The 18138-nt window shown below is 55.2% G+C and overlaps 1 protein-coding gene across 3 annotated transcripts in view; it reads left to right on the top strand.

Annotated features, from left to right (window-relative positions):
* MAN1C1 (mannosidase alpha class 1C member 1) overlaps positions 1-18138 on the top strand; it is a 134312-nt gene that overhangs the window by 109631 nt on the left and 6543 nt on the right. For all 3 annotated transcript variants that reach the window (XM_059690742.1, XM_059690741.1, XM_059690743.1), the window contains 3 exons: positions 5367-5493; positions 8736-8829; positions 14524-14639. In XM_059690742.1, the coding sequence (XP_059546725.1) occupies positions 5367-5493; positions 8736-8829; positions 14524-14639 (337 nt within the window). The remainder of the gene's footprint in view (positions 1-5366; positions 5494-8735; positions 8830-14523; positions 14640-18138) is intronic.

Here is an 18138-nt window from a genome sequence, read left to right as displayed (position 1 = left end):
GCTCCCTCTGGGTCCTGGGGAGGTCCTGCCCGCGGTCAGCCTGGGCCTTGCAGAGGAGAGAAGACTTGGCATCTTCTCTTACTGTCCTGTGGTCCGAAAGCTTTCTCAGGGTGTGACCTCACTTAGCTCTCACCAACATCTCTGAGGGCTGAGGAGGGGCCCTCAGGGCCAATGGAATCCCCGTCTCGGAGCCAGGGTTGACTCCCCAGAACTAGACACTTGGATCTCTGCTCAGATTTCTTTCCACAAACACTAACCCTGAAGAAATGAGTCCAGCTGACATGGAGCCAAGACACAAACACCCTTTCTTTCCAGCTCTCTCTCCATGCACAGCTCCTAGGGCCTTGCTGTCTGGGGCCCCTAGGACCCTAGCTCAGGCACCCTCCCTCCTCTGTGCATGGCACTGCCAGCCCTACAAACCACAGCCCTGGCTATCTGCATTACCCAAGTCCCGCAGAGCCCGGACCTGATACACACAGAGCTGCCATTTCTGACGAAGAAAGCACACGTGTTTGGGGGCTGCTGCGTGCTGCAGGGTGGTGCACACATGTACGCACGCGCTGGTCTCCTGGCAGCACCCTTTCATTTTCTGGGTCGGAGTCTGTTGCTAAAAGTGCGTCCCTGTTCCCCAGGGAGAACGTCAGGGATGTATGCGGCCCGAGTGGTGCTGACTCTGCTCTCTGGAGGGTGTCTGGGGAAGCTGGGCCGCATGCTCCCCTGTTCTGGGCAGGGCTGGCGATGGGCCCCAGCAGGAGGGGGGACTGGCCCTGCCCCCAAACTGTCAGTCAGGGGGACCCTGAGGGAAGGTGGTCCCTAGTGAGCTTGGCTGCTCCTCCTCCCTAACGGGCAAGTGTGTCTTTGCAGCCTGGCCTGGGAGGTGGGGGCAAGAGTAGCCAGGGCCTGTGACCTGCAGGGACGCCTGGGCTATCTGGGAGAGCGGCAGAGGCCACGCTAAGGCCCTCTGCAGCTGACTCACTGGCTCTCACACACACATTACACTCTGCCACCCATCCAGACACACAAGCTCGCCTTTGTCACACACACTCTCACATCCATAAATATGTGTGTGCACGCACACACAAACATGCATTTTCATAAGCATACGCACACTGAGGTACATATCTTATATATACACTCGGGGCCCAGTGCACGTGTCCATGCACCTTGAAAGGAACTGTGGGCCAAGAGGCTGTGGTAGGCACAGGGGCAGGTCTTGGTCCATCTTCTACCTCCCCGCCTGGCCCCTCCCGCCACAGCCCCCAGTCCCTTGTCTCCCAGCAGCCCTGGTCCCGCAGCAGCTGCTCCCACACGCTGATGGCTCCAGCCCTCCTCACACCCGCCGATGGTGAGGAGCAATGGGGAGCGCCCCTCAGGAGCAGGGGGAGGTGGAGAAGCCCTCCAGGGCCATCGGGCCAGCAGACACTGCTCTTCCCGCTGACGGCGTCGAGCTGTCGGGACGGCACTGGGCGCTGGCAGCAGGTGCGAGCGGTGGCTCCGACGCCAGCCGTGGGTGCGAGCGGGGCCAGAGCCAGCAGCAAGTGCAAGGCCTAGTGGGACCATGGTGTGCAGGAGCAAAAAATTTTCAATAACCACCAGAGGTACACCCTGATGACAGCGACTGGTGCTCTGCCTTGGTCTGGCGCCTCTGCTCACCAGCCCACCGTGGCTGACTCCCACCATGTTCCATACTGCCCCCTGGTGGTCAGTGCATGTCATAGTGACCGGTTGTTCGGTTGTTCCGCCATTCGGTCTATTTGCATATTAGGGTTTCATAGATATATAGTATTGATTTCAGAGAGTAAGGGAGAGGGAGGGATAGAAACATTAATTATGAGAATCATTGATTGGCTGCCTCCTACACTCCCTCTACTGGGGATGGAGCCAGCAACCGAGGCATGTCCGATTCCCTGACGATGACCTCCTGGTTTGTGACTTCCTGGTTCATAGATTGACATTCAACCCCTGAACCACACTGGCCAGGGATACACATCTTAATAATTGCCACTGTTTATTGAGTTTTCACTGTGTGCCAGGCCCAAGATGAGCTGTGACAAAAATTCTCTTTTGTCAATCTCACAACCACCACATGGATCCCATTTTACCAGTGAAGAAACTGAGGCTCAGAGAGGTGAGGTATCTTACTCAAGGTCACTCGGCAGCAAAGTGAAGTCAGAATCAGAATCCAGGTCTGGTTGCAAAGTTAATGAGTACACTACACACAGGAGTGCACACAGGCACACACACACTCTGCCAGGCTGGGGAGGGGCATTGTGGAGCTGCCCCTCCCACCAGCGGGGAGAACACAGGCTGCATGCCCCCTTGCAGGCCTCACAGGGCTGACCAGAGGACCTCCGGGCTCTGGATGCTGCTCAGAGAAGAGGCATTTGCAGTTTGGATTTAGATTCAGCTCTGCCAGCTTTATCACTTCCTGTGTGGTCTTGGAGACGGTGTCTCCCCTCTCGGAGCCTGAGTATCTCCACCTACGAAATAAGGATTATGGTATCTACCCTCCCAAGTTGGAGGTGAAGTTAAAATAAGACACCACAGCTGCCAGGCACATATCAGGAACTTAATAACTCTAGCAAACAACACATAATTTACATGTGCATCATTACATAATGATAAAATGACAGTAATTACGTGCATAATTTATACCTCACAACGACTCTATGAGGTGTGGGTGCTGTCATTTAACGGATGAGGAAACTGAGATCTAGAGAAATTAACCGACCTGCCTGAGGTCAGCGGGGAGCCAGCATTGGGAGCCAGGCAGGAGAGGGAAGGCCCCTGCCCGCTGCCCACTCTGCCCTGGCTGGCATGGCCTGCCTGCCAGCGGCTCCACTACAGAAAGCCCTCCAGGGAGGGTGAGCATTGGAGGGAGGAGGAGAGGAAGGCTCGTGGGGGGAATGAGAACAAAAGACGGCGGGTGGCTTTCTTTGGACCTTGAATTTCTCTGCAAGGGCAGGAAGCACCGACTATTCAGGAAACCTGCCCACTGAGATCACAAGCTGGAGAGAAGTCTCGCTTGTGAAGAGGGACAGAGTGGGGACAGCTGCCCCTTTCCTCTGGGCAGAGGCAGGGCCATCTGGGTGGGAGACCCCTTGGGAGTGCCCTGCAGTTCTCCGTGTGAATCCCACCTCCACCGCCTACCAAGGTGGCCTTCCCTCTCTGAGCCTCAGTTTCCTCTTTTGCATATCGGAGTTAATGATGCTTTTCCTGTGAGCTGTAAATGAAATAATGATGCAGGCAGCTTGCCCCAGTGCCCGCTGTCTGTAGCAGCTCAATAATAGAAGCTGTTTTATTTATTATCCAGGAACCAAGTGTCCCCTCTACGAACCCATCCCTCCCCACCTGCCCCCTGCCCCCAAGTCAGGGAACTGCCCCAGGAAATGGAGACAGGAAATGGAAACATAGAGGTGGTCTCCTCTATGTTTATTGAGGTCACCTGCCCCAAGAGATCCCGAAACGAGTGTCCTCTCTTTCTAGAAGCTAGGAGACATGAGTTCCCTGACTTTCCTAGGAACCACATCCAGGCCAGAGAATGGAGTTTAGAAAGGAGAAGGGGAGCCCCAGCCCCACCCCAGGAAAAGCTGCCACCTCAGGTGGCAAACTGTGACTCCCACACCCACACCTGCCTTCCTAGGCCTCACCCTGGGAGGCAGAGGGACAGACAGGGGCCGTTCCTCGGAGCCTGAGCTATCACAGCAAGGAAGCAAAGGGCTTCCCCCTCCTGCCTCACGCTAACTACACCCTGGAGCCCCTGCAAATGGGGAGCTCACTCCCCCCCACTCTGTCCCCAACCCGTCCTCCACCTCTACAATCTCTTGCAGAGGGAGTTTGACCCCTGTCCCTCCCCCGCCCAAGTTGTCCTAAATGTCTCATAGGAGAGGTCATCATGATGCATATGAGGAAACGGAGGCACAGGGAGAGGAAGAAGCTGGCCCAAGGCCACCCCCATTGTGCACCTTCCTCTTCTCTCCAAATCCCCCAAAAAGCCCCAGGACGGAGACTGTGAGGCATTGTCCTTGCCTACTTTGTCCGGTGCAGAAACAAGCACACAAGGAGGAATGGTTTACCGAGGCCTCGGCTAACACACTTGAAACTGTGCCTCTGTGCTGTGAACTCCTGGGAGGTTTTAAGCAAAAGCGCCTGGAAAGGCAGGTCCTTGCTTATTATTATGTCACTAAAAGCACAGGGATTAGGTGGTTAGGACATCAGCCCAGCCTTGGGTCCCAGCTGCTTCACTTGCCGTGTGATCTCCTCGGGTGACGTTACTGTCCTGTGCCTTGTTTTCCTCATCTGTTAAAGGGGCAGGTGGCAGGGTTACCCGAGGCCCTGCCTCTGCACTCCTCCAGAGAGGAAGGGAGAGGGAGAGAGAGAGAGAGAAACATCCATGATGAGAGAGAATCATTGATCGGCTGCCTCCTGCACACCCCCTACTGAGGATCGAGCCCACACTCCAGGCATGTGCCCTTCTCCGGAATCGAACCCGGGACCCTTCAGTCCACAGGCCGATGCTCTCTCCACTGAGCCAAATCAGCTAGGGCTGCACTCTTCCTCCTTGAAAGCACCCAGTGTGTGCAGAGTTCTTTGACAGCCTTGTCTGGCGAGGTGGCAGCATGCTAGTATGCCTCATTTACTTTATCTAAGGTGTTCTTGAGAGGTGCATGGCCCACCGGTGCGGAAATCTTTGCTCTAAGAGCCCCTGCTTCTCTTACTCCTAACCTCAGCTTCCCCAGGGTCTGGCTCCAGGTGTGTGGTTGCATCCGAGCTGCCTGCCCGTCAGGTGTGGGTTCCATGAAACTCCAAGAGGGGGCCATTGTGTGTCCTTGGGCAGCATTGGCAGTGAGGGGAGAGAAAAAGGGCCTGCTTTCCATCTGCCCCTGTTCAGACCCTCCCTCCACATGCAACGCCACTGACTGTGAGCAATCGGGTTGCCTTCAGCCACAGGGTGGAAATGGAGTGTCTGTGAGTCTTTATGGCCTGTGACAGCATTACCGATATCACCTATAATTTAGCAAACACGTATGCCATGTTTTGGCCACCAAGACAGCTTTGCTACGGTCCTGCTCAAGCCCAGTCTTAAAGGGACAAAGACTATTGCAAGTCAGACAGGCCTGGGTTCAAATGACCTTCAGCTTCATCTCAGCCTCAGTGTCCTCATCAGCAAAATGGGTTTATTACTAGCACAGACCCCCCCCCCCTTCCCCCGGGTGGGAGTAACTGAGATTATGTGGCCAAAGCTCTTAGGACAGTGCCTGGCACAGAGTAGGTGTTCCCCTACTAAGCAGTGGAGTTACCCTCAGTAGAGGAGCCAGCCGGAGGCAGGGGATGTGGGGTGGTGATGGCTACTTCTGTCTTTCCAGTGGCTCCAACAGGAGCTGGGGCTGGACCGTGACCGGGAGCAGCAGCATCCTGGCAGAGTTTGGATCCCTGCACTTGGAGTTCTTACACCTCAGTGAGCTCTCCGGCAACCAGGTCTTCGCTGAAAAGGCAAGTCTTCTCCCTGCCCCCTCCCCAAACAGCCCCTCCGCCTTCTCCCCACAGAGAGCAGAAGGGTGGGCACTCAGCCCTGCACGGCCACAGGAAAGGCTCCCAGATGGTCAGGGTGGTGTATGGGGAACACAGAGCCCCCTAAGTTACGGTGGGAGACCTGACTGTACCCAATCCCAGGTGGCAGGGAAGATGAGCACGGGGAGTAGTCGGGACCCTACAGAGGGCAGGGAAGAGACAAAGCTGCCGGCATGTGTCAGCTTCTGGCGACCACCCATACGCGGGTCCGGGTCTGCAGAAAGCGCAGCGGCTGGAACCTAGGCACCAGCTCGAGTTGGCAGGAATGGGCCACTAGCTGCTAAAGCCGCCTTTCCAGAGACATTTAACTTTTTCCTGCGAGATCTGCCTGGCCTTTCCTTCCAGATGCCCGTCTAGCTCATGCCATCAGCAGGCTGGCACAGCTATTTCCACTTCCGGGACAGGCACATGGCCGCTCCTTCTCACTGGTACCAGGCTGGCTAAGGCCACGGGGAAGCTGAGAGATGGCGTCCAGGCTGCCATCCATTCTGACAGCGGCCGGTCCTCTGGGAGGCCCTCCAGAAGGGGCAGTTTCTCCTAGCCTTGGCAGTCCCACTGTCTGGAAGTGTCACTGTGGGTCTAACCCTAAACCCTCAGATGGCACTCGGGCTCCATGGCAGGGAGGTGAAGCCCTGCCCTCCAAGAAGAACCCTCAGGAGGGCCCCACTCCCAAAGCCTTCTTTCCCCCTAATGGTTAGTTAGCCAGGGGCTGGGAGCTCCTAGAGCCACTCTCTACCCAGTGGCTCCCAGTGGCCGGTTAGCCCGCCAGCCTCAGAGCATCACCCAGCAGGCCCTGGCCCTGGGATCTGCATTTTTAACAAGCGCTCATGTACTTTTTGTCACGGGGTTTAGGAACACTGCTTATTCAGTGTGGGAATCCACCCGCCTTCTAGAGAAAACGCTTAAGAAGAGCAATTCAGATCTTTGATCATTTCCTCTGTATTGGAGCTCACTACCCCCCTTAAATAGCCCATCACGTCGTCAGACCTTGTATCGAGAGGACTCTGCCTCCCTGTGACACTCCACCTCAAAAGGTCATGCCGTGACTTTAATCCCACTTCCCAATGAATCTTACTGGCTGATCTTTTTCCCACCTCCACGTCCTCCCTCGCCCCAGCCTCCCTGCTGCCATTGCTCTTGAGCCAGCTCCGTCAGGAAGATTGTGGCCGGCTCAGGATGGAGCAGGACCAGCAGCTCCCTCTAGTCCAGCCGTGGGCAAACTACGGCCCGCGGGCCAATCCGGCCCGTTTGAAATGAATAAAACTAAAAAAAAAAAAAAAAAAAGACCATACCCTTTTATGTAATGATGTTTACTTTGAATTTATATTAGTTCACACAAACACTCCATCCATGCTTTTGTTCCGGCCCTCCGGTCCAGTTTAAGAACCCATTGTGGCCCTCGAGTCAAAAAGTTTGCCCACCCCTGCTCTAGTCCCTGGCTAGTCTGGAGGTAATTAGCTACTACTGCCTGAGCACCTACTGTGTGCTGGGCACTTAGAGTGTCTCTAACCCTCCCAACAGCCCTCGGAGTCAGGTCTTCCTGTCATCCCCATTTTACAGGAAGCTGAGACTGAGAGGTTAAGGCACTTGTCCTGGATCATCCATCTGGGAAGTGCTAAAGCCAGGATCAAATCCAGGACTTCCTGTCTCTGAAGCCCACGCTCGTTCAAGAGCAGATTAATACGACAGGCTTCAGGCTTTTCCTCCCGGGTCCGCGCTCCCTTTCTCTGTCTCCCTCTACATTTACATTCTCCAGCTTTGTGCATCCCCAGCCATGCCTCCCACAGAGGCGATTATTGGCAGTCAACAAATTGGCCCAAATTCTAGAAGCGCCCGCACCCTCTGGGGGAGCTCATTTAGCCTGCTCCACTGCTTACCACCAGGACAGCCGCGAATAAGTCAGGTACAAGCACATTCCTGTCCCCGTAATGGACTGCATTAACATAAATGGATGTGAGATCTGATGTGGCAGAGCAATGCCGTCTCCTGAAAAGAAAGGGCTGACAGTCAAAGGCTGCTTTCCCTGCTCCTTGCCCTGTAGGAGAGTCTGTGAGCAGACACAGTACGGTCCCCGGGCCTTTCTCCCGCAGGTCTGCACTGGGAGGGTTCGTGTATCCCTGAGGGATAAGGCCTTCCCACTTGCCTTTGGTATGCCCAAAGGTTGCAAATCTAGCTTCCTCTTGCTCAGGTGGGGCAGCCTCCGCTACAGGTCGCTGCATGGTCCCCGCCTGGTCCGTGTTGGACCCAGGGGCTGCTCCGTTTGGTCAGAAATTTTCCGGGCCCTGCCACTTACCTAGTGGGTACCCATGGGCAACCACTGACTCTCTCTAAGATTCGGGCTTCTTGTCTGTTAAACTGAGCTAGTGATACCACATAGGTTGTCCCAGTGATTGGAGATGATATATGTAACAGTATGGCTTAGAGGAACTGAGAAATGTTATTACAACCTGAGGTGCCACCCTACCGGTTTGGCTCAGTGGATAGAGCGTTGGCCTGCGGACTGAAGGGTCCCAGGTTCGATTCCGGTCAAGGGCATGTACCTTGGTTGTGGGCACATCCCCAGTAGGAGGTGTGCAAGAGGCAGCTGATCGATGTTTCTCTCTCATGGATGTTTCTAACTCTTTGTCCCTCTCCCTTCCTCTCTGTAAAAAATAAAAAAAATAAAAACCTGAGGTGCCTATGGTGTATTGAGCCCAGGCCTCCCCTCTGGAATGGTTCCTATGGTATCAGAAAAAAGAACATATTACCAGGTTAACCATATGAAATTGCCAATGTTTGACCATTTCTGACCTATTAAAAAGGCAGTTTTACCTGGTACTTAGAAAACAGCTACCATCCCTTATGTGAATCCTCTCTCCTATAAAGACCCTCCCCGCCAAAAGCAACATGCAATGAGGAAGGGGTGAGATGAGAGGGGTTGGGGGTAAGGAGCCTGGCAGACCCCAGGCAGAGTGGTCAGTGCAGACATGGTGAGCCAGGCCCCGCCCGCACAAGGGCACAGGTCAAGGCCATCCCCCCAGCTCTGGTTGGAGCCTGCTGTTGGCTTGACAGCTCCCCCTTCCTGCCTCCTCGGGGTCTGAACCAGCTGCCCGGTCCTTGGCGAGCTGGGAGGGGCTGGCTTCTTCGGAAAAGTGAAGGTGTGCCTGGTGTCCATCTCCCGGCAGGTCAGGCACATCCGCAAGTTCCTCAGGAAGATCGACAAGCCATTCGGCCTCTACCCCAACTTCATCAGTCCAGTGAGTGGGAACTGGATACAACGTGAGTACAGAGACACGGCCCCGTCCTTCAGCGGGTCCCTGGCCAGCTTCCCGGCGAGGCCCCTGCAGGGCACAGACCAGAGTCACTGGCTCAGTGCTCCTGGGTGCCCCGCCCCCCGGGTAGCTGGGGGAGCTTTCACTATGGTTGTCATTGCTGTGGTGACGCCCTGCGCATCCCCCTCACGCCAGCTGTCTCCAGCCTCCATCAGGGCTACAGCCTCCATCTCTGTGCCCGCTGACGCCTCCATCATCCCTCACCCTTCCGGGAGTGTTCCTCTCCTAGCCCCTTCGATTTTAGATTTTAAACTTAAGCAGAACCTACCTAATACAGCGATATAGAAACCACGAATCCACTGCAGTGTCCTACACGGCAGGGACAGGTCCCAGGCTTCCTGCTGTTCTCCGTGCAGAGGTTTTCTTCTCAGCCAGAGATGTTGGTCACCTGGTCACCTGTGGAGCCTCGTTCACAGCCCCCAGCTTCACCTGCTGAAACAAAATGGGTTGCCGGGAGCCGGTCCATCCTTGCTGTTTCAAGGGACCTGGCATATATGGCATACTGTTCTTAATATGTTTGCTCCCCTTAGTGCTGTGTGTTTTAACCAAGGTCACCTCTCCGAGAAAGGTTGTTTCCCCAGGTAGGGATTTTCCCCTGAAGTCAGGGAGGGAATAAAACCCCTCAACTAAGTGCCAGGCGGGTAAGTAATCACTTTAACTACGAACAATCATGCTTAAGCTACATAATCTTTACTCCCTGGAATGGAGATAAGAAACGCCCTAACCTTTGTAATAGAGATTGACAGGATTAAAATGAACTGGTATAAATACAGATATAACAAGACAGCAAGACACAGAACTCAGAACACAGAACCAGACAGAGAGACAGAACTCAGAACGCAGAACTTAGAACACAGGGCTTGGAAGACAGGACCAAGAGAGACAGAGCTTAGGCACAGAACCTACACAGAACGTTCTCTAGAGACAGAAGAACTTCGCTGGAGAGAGCATGCCGGAGGATCCTGGACAGGGACTGGCCTCGGAGCCTGGAGGCGGAGCCTGGCGAGAGAGCATGGCAGGGGATCCTGGACTGAACCTGACTGCGGAGATTGGCAGGAGAGCCTGACTAGAACCTGGTGACTGAACCTGGCTGGAGAACCTGTACAGAACCTGGCTGGAGATCCTAAGCAGAACCTCTCTGGAGATCCGGACGAGAACTTGGCTGGAGATCCTGGCTGGAGATCCTGGCTAGGCTGCTGATCAACTGAACCCTGTCTCCGTGTCCTTCCTTCTTCGCCGACTCCGTCCACACCTTTGGGGACCCCTGGACCCGCTGGGGTTGGACCCCGGCAATGGGTCTTGGGGGGACACTCAGGCAAGAGTGTTGAAGTCTCCAGGCCCCTGGCACTGCCCCTGCTGAGAAGCCCTGCTCCACCTTGCCCTCCTGACCAAGGCCCCGGTCGTGTCTTGTCATCCCACAAACTGGTGGCAGCAGGTTCCGTGGGCCCTGCTCAAGGGCCTCCCCAGATCCCACGTCTCACTGCCTCTGCCCAAACAAGGGCCCCTCTCCCTCTCCCACCCCCTCTAGCCCCAGCTGTTATGGCATCAGCCAGGGCTGGCGTCAAAGGAGACATGGGTCTGATTACTGCATGGCTGGGAGTGAGGGGGGGTTCATTTTATCTCTTTGAGCCTTGGTTTCCTCTCCTGCAAAATGGGAGAACTGGAGATATGTTCTTTGTGTGCTGTGGAGGGGGGTGGAGTAATGGCCAAAAGCTGCAGGAAACAGATTTCAGTTCATCTGCTGGAGATGGGCCCATGAGTAACAGTATGCAGGCAGGGCCTGTCCTTCCAGCCCAGCCTCCCTGATCGCAGGTCTCGAGGCCCAGGAAGTTGGACCCAAGACGTTTCCCTGGTGATGACCTCACTCCCAAGTGGCCTCCTGCAAAAACCACTTCTAGAAACGCACAGTATTTTTAACCAAACATGCTATGAAATCCAAAAGTGCAGGAGAAAACGAAGGGTTGAATTAAGATTATGGCCACAGGAAGAGACCGTTCAGTAACCATTACTGCTTTTAATTGCAAGGCCTGACTGGACAGAGATAAACTGCCCGGCTGCTGGCCTCTGCTGCTCCGGGACGACGCAGCAAAGCCCACAAAAGGAGAGGGTGTGGCTTCCAGCTGGCAGCCACCTTGGCAATTTACCGGGGAGCCCCCACCGAGAAGCATAATTTTCTTTTCAGGCTGCGCCAGGGGTCACAGGGCTGGGCCAAGTCGGTCACGTGTGAAAATTTGTTTCATATTAATAAAATATGAATCCACAGCCTGCTAATGAGCAGCGGGGGTTACATCTGGCGCCTGCTTCCTCCTTCCCGGGCTCTGGTGCCTGGGGTCATCTCAGGTTTTCATCAGGGTGTTTTTTTTGTGATTGTGTATTTTTCCAGATGATAACATTCCCCACTTGCATAAGCTAAGTGTGTTCACATTCTTTTTTCTCCTTGAATCCTCTGTTTAGCCGATTTGCAACCGTAGAAATTGTAGCTTAGAGAGGCAAAGGAGGAACTGGGGTGCTCTTGGCAGCTCCCCACTCCTGCTTGAAGCTGAGCTTCAGGGAAACAGGGGAGACCAAGACCTCTGGCTGCTAGGATCTCAGCCGGAGAAGCCACCAGGCTCCTGCTGGCACCCATCACGGATGAGAGCTCAGCGAGCTGCCAGCCCTGGAGGGCTCGGCCTCCTTGTCCACTGCCAGAATCCCACTCTCTCCTCGGTGGGAAGGCAGTGGCAGGTCTAGATTCTTCCAAAAGGGAGCGCGAGCCCGGCGGCCTCCCCAGTGCGTGCTGTCTTCTGCCGGCAGGTTTCCCGGCTTGTTGGGTGCTGCTTCTTGCTGCCCAGATGATGAGATGTGATGTGATGAGAGGTTGACATGGTCAGGAAGCAGCAGAACCCACCTCTGCTCTAAGGCCTGTCTACACCAACTCGGGCTCCCCTTTGAAAAGCATTTTACTGGAGAAGACTGAGGACTGGCAGGGGAAATGGCTTGCCTGGAGATAAGAGCAGATCCGGCCTCTGATTCCCACCCAGGCCTAGGCTTCTCCCAGTGCATCACCCAGCACCGAGACGACCACACGCACACACACACACACACACACACACACACACATGCACACACACGCGCGCACACGTGCACACACACATGCACGGCAGCTAGAAAGCAGTGGGACCTCCAAGTGAGAACTGTCCACTTCAGTCAAGGTCCCCTGAGAGACTATACGCACCTCCCCACGTGGGTGTCCGGTCTCCGTCGCCTGTGGAGTCCTGGCGACCTGGCTCCCCTCCCCTGCACACACCAGCCAGGGGAAGCCTGCTCCACGACACACACGTGATAAAATCCAAACTCTTTGGCTTGGCATTTGAGGCCCTTTCCAGCACAGCTCAAACCTACCTTCCTTTCATTCATTCAGGGCGGCTGCTGTGTGCAGTAAAGGTCCTGAACATAAAATGTGCATCCTACGCAGTCCCTCTCCACAAAGAGCCCACAGCCTAGTCCGGGAGGCAGACCCCAAACAGGTTCTGACAGCATAGGCACGCCCCCAGCAACGGGAGGGTAGCATCACTGGGTGCTCTTCCCGGGCCAGGCCGTGTGTGTGCGTGTGTGTGTGCGCATGTGTGCGTGTGCGTGCGTGCGTGTGTGTGTGTGTGTGTGTGTGTGTCACTCTCCCACATGGTCACCCTGCAGGGAGGGAGGGGAGGGGTCATGCGAGCACTGGGGAAAGCCTTTCTGAGGGGAGGAAGCTAAGGTGTCCGGTGAGGAAACCTAGCCATACAAGGTGAGGAATAGCATGGGAGGCTGGGGGCCAGAGGTTGGGGGGTGGAGAAACAGTGAGGGGAGGCAGGGCCGGGAGATGAGTGTGGAGATGGCAGTGCCCTGGCTGCCACCTGTGAGCCAGGGCTCCTCTGTGGGCTGTGAGCTTCAGCGGCTCGAGGCAGAGGCTGACTCAGTTTGCTTACAGCCTTCCCCCCATCCCTGCTCCACACAGACCTCCTACCCCAAGAGGGACATGCCATCGACACCCCCTCCCCGCCCTTTGTGTGCCCTCCACCTAGGAATAGGGGTGAGGAGTGTGCTGTGCTGGTTCTCTCTTCCCTCTTCACTGGCAAAGTCCAGCCCACACCCACCCCCTCCCACTCCTCAAGGCTTAGGCTTTATCTGGTTGGTTCCAGTTTTAGCGAGTGTTTGTTCCGTTCCTGAAACCTCACTGGCCAGGATCTGTTTGTGGAGGGGCCGAGGGCTGGTTTACTGTGGGGGCCTCCTCTCAGCCCCTCTCCCCGACCCGGCTGCCCTCACCCTCTGGTCCTTCTCTGTGCACTGTCCTTTCTCGGTGCCTCTTTGGTTTCGTCCTCTGGTTGACGGTGTGAAGCTGCAGAGAGTGAGAGCTGCCAGCTTGGTGGCCTCGGGTGAGCGGTTTAGGCTCGCTCTCCTTTTTCCCATCCAGTAAATGGGGTTGATAGTGCTCACCTTGCAAGGTTCTGGGGAAGATGTTATAAATAATACAACAAGCCCTGGCTGGTTTTGCTCAGTGGATAGAGCATCGGCCTGCGGACTGAGGGGTCCCAGGTTCGATTCCGGTCAAGGGCATGTACCTGGGTTGCAGGCACATCCCCAGTAGGGTGTGTGCGGGAGGCAGCTGATCGATGTTTCTCTCTCATCGATGTTTCTAACTCTCTATCCCTCTCCCTTCCTCTCTGTAAAAAATCAATAAAATATATTTTTAAAAAATAATAATTATTCAACAAAACCCCTAGCCCACTATCGACCTGGTAGCTGTCGGTGTATTCTCTATTTCTTTCTCTTTTTACCGTTTCTGCAAAGGAGCTGAAAATATTCTTCCCAATCCACCCACCCTACCTTAATCCATCCCCCATCCCCTCTCTCTGCTTAAGTGAATCCTAACAGGGAAGTGATGTTTGCTCTGCATTATGTCATTAAATGCCTTTATGTTTCCTGTTGTTACTTTTTAAAGCATGTGAGTGTTTTCTGTCCGTGTCTTGCTTCTGTGGTGCCTTGGTCACCCCGTTTTTCTCCCAGGACAGCCCTGGGTGGAGATGCCTCCTCATTCAACCACAGCCTGGAGGTCCTGCTCCGTGGGGACTTCGGGCGATGCCACCAGGCAGAGAGGGGCGTCCTCAAATCCCATTGTCTTCCCCCTGCTCCTTTGAACTCCATTCATCCCAATTCGCTAAATTTAAACTCAGTTTTTCCAGAAAGGCTCTGTACCCTGACCGCCTAAGCCTCTCCTTCCTCCTCTTCATGGCCTTTTAGGAACCTTCCCAGCATTAATTACCATGTTTGTCACCAGGTAATAAAAATCGCCACTCCCTGCCACCAGATTATCTTTTTAAAGAAATGCAGCTCATTTCCAGTTAATAACCAGAGGCCCTGACGTCCTCGGCCTGCTATGGCAACATGATTTATAGCCCTGGCTGAGCCCCCGCACCTGTGTGCAGGGCCACGGCGCTGGAGAAGGCCTGGCTCCCCGCGCCGCAGGCTGCGTCTCTCTCTCAGCCGCTGTTCCGGGCTGGGGGGCTGCTGATGAAATGCTGCTCCGCCCGCAGGCCAGAGCCCAGTGGGCAAGATGTGCGCTCCACTGGTCCTGCCGCGCCTCGACGATGGAGATAATGCTGTGTCTGCTTTCCCCTCACAGACCACGTCTCGGTTGGAGGACTCGGGGACAGTTTTTATGAATATTTGATCAAATCCTGGTTGATGTCAGCCAAGACAGACACGGAGGCTAAAGACATGTACTACGAAGCCTTGACGGTAAGACAGCACCTTCACGGTCCTTCGCCACCCGTGCTCACACAGGCCCGAGTGCCAGGGCCTTGTCTGTCCCTCCCCCACAGTGCGCTGGCCGGGGAACCACAGACAGCTCCTGCCCCATCGGTCACTGCACACCCGTCTCATAACTCTTCTCAGCGCCTTGAAATTAGGGCCATGTTAGCATCCTTGTTTCAGATAGAAACCCAGGCTCGAGGAGGTGCGCTCATTTGTCTGAGGCCTCACGGGAAGCGGCAGGCAGTCTGATTCAGAAACCTCGGTGTCTGTGCTTCAGCTGATGTGCCGGAGCCCAGATCGCAGCCAGGCGGTGGCTGGCAGCCCCCACGCAGGAGGCGGCAAAACAAGACCCTCAGCCACCTTCCTGCCAAGCCAGAGGTGACAGCTAGTGCATCCAAGTGGGAGGGGCCTCTGTCAGGGGAGCATCCAGCTCTGTCCCTTCTCCTTATGTGGATGGAAACCAAGGCCCAGAGAGGGGAAGCACATACTCAAAGCCTCACAGCACGGCACTGGCAGAGCTGAAGCCAGAGCGGGTCTCCTGGCTCTGGATAGATGGTGGAAGGATGGACGGTGGATGGGTAGGGGAATATGGGTGGGTGGATGGATGATCTCTCACTGCCCTCCGATCACATGAATCTAGGCAGCAATGGCAGTGCTTAAAGGAGGCACATTGAAACAGGCCTGCAGGGCTGTGGACTCTAAGCTACGGCCTCACTAATGAGTTTTCCCTGCCCAGGGCCCAGGCCCCAAGACTCCGTCATGAAGCAGCTCCTGGGACTCCAGTCCCAGCTCAGCCTGGCTCAGCCCCATCCACACAGCTTCTATGGCTGAGCCCAGCCCACAGCCAGTGTTTCCTGTCAGATCTGGTTCAGCCCTTCCTGCCACCACATGCAGTTAACGAGCAGCCTAGTTCCCTGCCCTCAGGCGCACAGTAGTTGAGGCTTCGGGGAAGAAATGGCCACGAATTATTTAAGCAAACTGGGAGCTTTATGGAAACACTTGACTGAATAGGAGACAACTGGCTTTGCTCCTGTATTTGATCTTCCCCTGCAGTGTCTCCACCCTGGTAAGGGCTGGGCCTGTGCCAAGTTGGGGGCTTTGAAGAGCGTTCTGGTGGTTGTCAACCTTGTTGGCCTGTTAAAAATCTGATGGTCAGCCCTGGCCAGTGTGGCTCAGTTGGCTGGGGCTTCAACCTGTGCCCCAAAGGGTTGCTGGTCTGATTCCAGGGCAGAGCACATGCCCCAGTTGCCGGCTTGATCCCCAGTAGGGCGTGCCGGAGGCAGCTGATTGCTGTTTCTCTTTCTCTCTCTGAAAAGTCCATTTAAAAAATATTTTTTTAAAGTCACACGTTAAAAATCTGATGGTCAGCCCTGGCCAGTGTGGCTCAGTTGGTTGGGGTGTCATCCCATGCACCAGAAGGTCCAGGTTCTGAGTCAGGGCACATACCTAGGTTTCAGGTTTGATCCCCGCATCAGGGCACATGCAAGAGGCAACTGATCAATGTATTTCTCCCACGCCTATGTTTCACTCTCTTTCCCTCACTTCCTCCCTCTCTGAAAATCGGTTTAAAAAAATGTTTATCCCAATGGCCAGTCTGTACCCCAACAAGGTTACATGAGAACCTCTGGGTGGGACCCAAGCAACAGCCTGGAAAGCTGCTGGGCTGGGGGCTGGGGGCAGTGTCAGTGTGCAGGTTAGGCCAATAGCTCGTGGGATGGGGGCTTCAGACAGGCTGACTGAGCAACCCCCGAAGGTCATGGGAGAAAGGACAAGAAGGACAGGGACTGGGCACTAAAGGTCACCTGGCCTTCTCTGGGCAGTACATTTAGTGCCTTAGCCCCCATCTTACAGGGGATGAAACAGGCTCAGAAAGGCTCACGATCACACATGTCAGAGCCAGGGTGCCAACAGGGCCCGGCTGCCTTAAGGTGCAGTTCTCCTGCCTCCACTTACAGCTGCCAACTCACAGAGGAGCCTGGCTTGCCAAAGTCCCCCTCAGGCGGGCACAGGTGGGGTAGGGTCCCATTCAGGAGGCTAAGGCAGCCAGAGCCTCTGAATAGCCTCCCAGCCAGCACAGAAGTTAGTCTCATTTTACAGGTGAAGGAAGGGAATCTTCAGAAAAGTGAAATAAGTTGCTCAGAGTCGCCCAACACCCAGAATGCAGAGCTGGGGTTCAGGCACAGGCCTGCCTCTCAGTCCGCTCTTTGCTATGTCTCTTGCCAGGATTTAAGCCTCCTGGCTAGTCCATGGCCAGCCTGTACTGTCTTGTTTCTCTTGGAGTTTGAGAAGCCTTGGTTTTTTTGTGTTGTTATTTTTATCTTTGCATCTGCTATCTCAGTTGTCCCTTCAAAGAGAAACTGCGTTATCGTTTCCTCTTTACCAAAGTTACTTAGCTTGGGTTAACCCCAAATAGAAATAACCTATGGGAGACTGTCTTGAAGATGAAGATTTTCAGCTGCAGTGTGAGACTTTCTGGGATCCCCTCCAACTCATGTCTGTGTTCTCTCCCAAGCATTAACAATGGGTAACTGAACCATGTTTCTGCACCTGGACTGGGCCTGCCATCCCGCCTCTGCACCTGCACGCTCAGGGATGCAGAGCAGCTGCCTGGACACAGCTCTGCCCAGCCGTGGCCAGCTGTCCACGCCTCCTCCCCGTCTGAGCAGGTGCCCTGGCCTGGCCATCAACATTGCTTCCCCCTCTGCTGCTCAGGGAGGTTCCTGCAGCCAACCCACCAGCCCAGACCTTACAGAGAAGAAGGAAAAAACCTGCAGGGAGCCCATTGGGTTTGAGCACCTTCTGTATGCCAGGCCCTGGCTGGAGATTGCTGGTGGTGGCTACTGCTGTCACACGGCAATCCGAGTCCTGGGAGAGACACGTTCCACAGAAACGTACATGAACATGTGTACACAAAGTGGGGATAGCACCACGTAGGGAGATAGTGGGATAGTAGAAGAACATGGCAGCAGTGGCGTGGGCTAAGCTGTCCTCTCCAAGGACGCACCCCGAAGAGGCCCCAAGGCCGGACTGGAGTTAGCAGTGGGACGGGAGCAGCGGGCAAAGCCTGAGGCAGGAACCCTCATCTGCTTCACGCGCATCACCGTGGCAGAGACCTCTGACCTCACTGCAAAGCAGGACCCCCTCCCACCCTTCCCTGGCCTGTCCCCTCAATTTGTTTCATTCAAAATGCTGGTCACAAATCGTGATATTGGTGTGTATTGATTTGGGGGGAAGTCACTGTGCTCACGGGTGAGCTCCCTAAGGCAGGGTCCAGGCCCATCTTCAGGGGCTGTATCCCCTGCACCTACACAGCCTGGCACAGGGGAGGTGCTCACAAAATACTCATCGGAGCTGGGGTGCATGAGTGAAGAGGCCAGTGGGGCAGAGGAGGGCGGGCAGGGGGCCGGCTGGAGAGGAATTGTGAAGGCCAACGTTGATGGGGGACTCTCCTGTGCTGGGAAATAGGCTGAGCTTACAACACATC

The sequence above is a fragment of the Myotis daubentonii genome, chromosome 3 (assembly GCF_963259705.1).
Source record: "Myotis daubentonii chromosome 3, mMyoDau2.1, whole genome shotgun sequence".
NCBI classification, from domain to species: Eukaryota; Metazoa; Chordata; class Mammalia; order Chiroptera; family Vespertilionidae; genus Myotis; species Myotis daubentonii.
The sequence above is the reverse complement of the archived record's forward strand: the minus strand, read 5'-3'. Positions and strand labels throughout refer to the sequence as shown.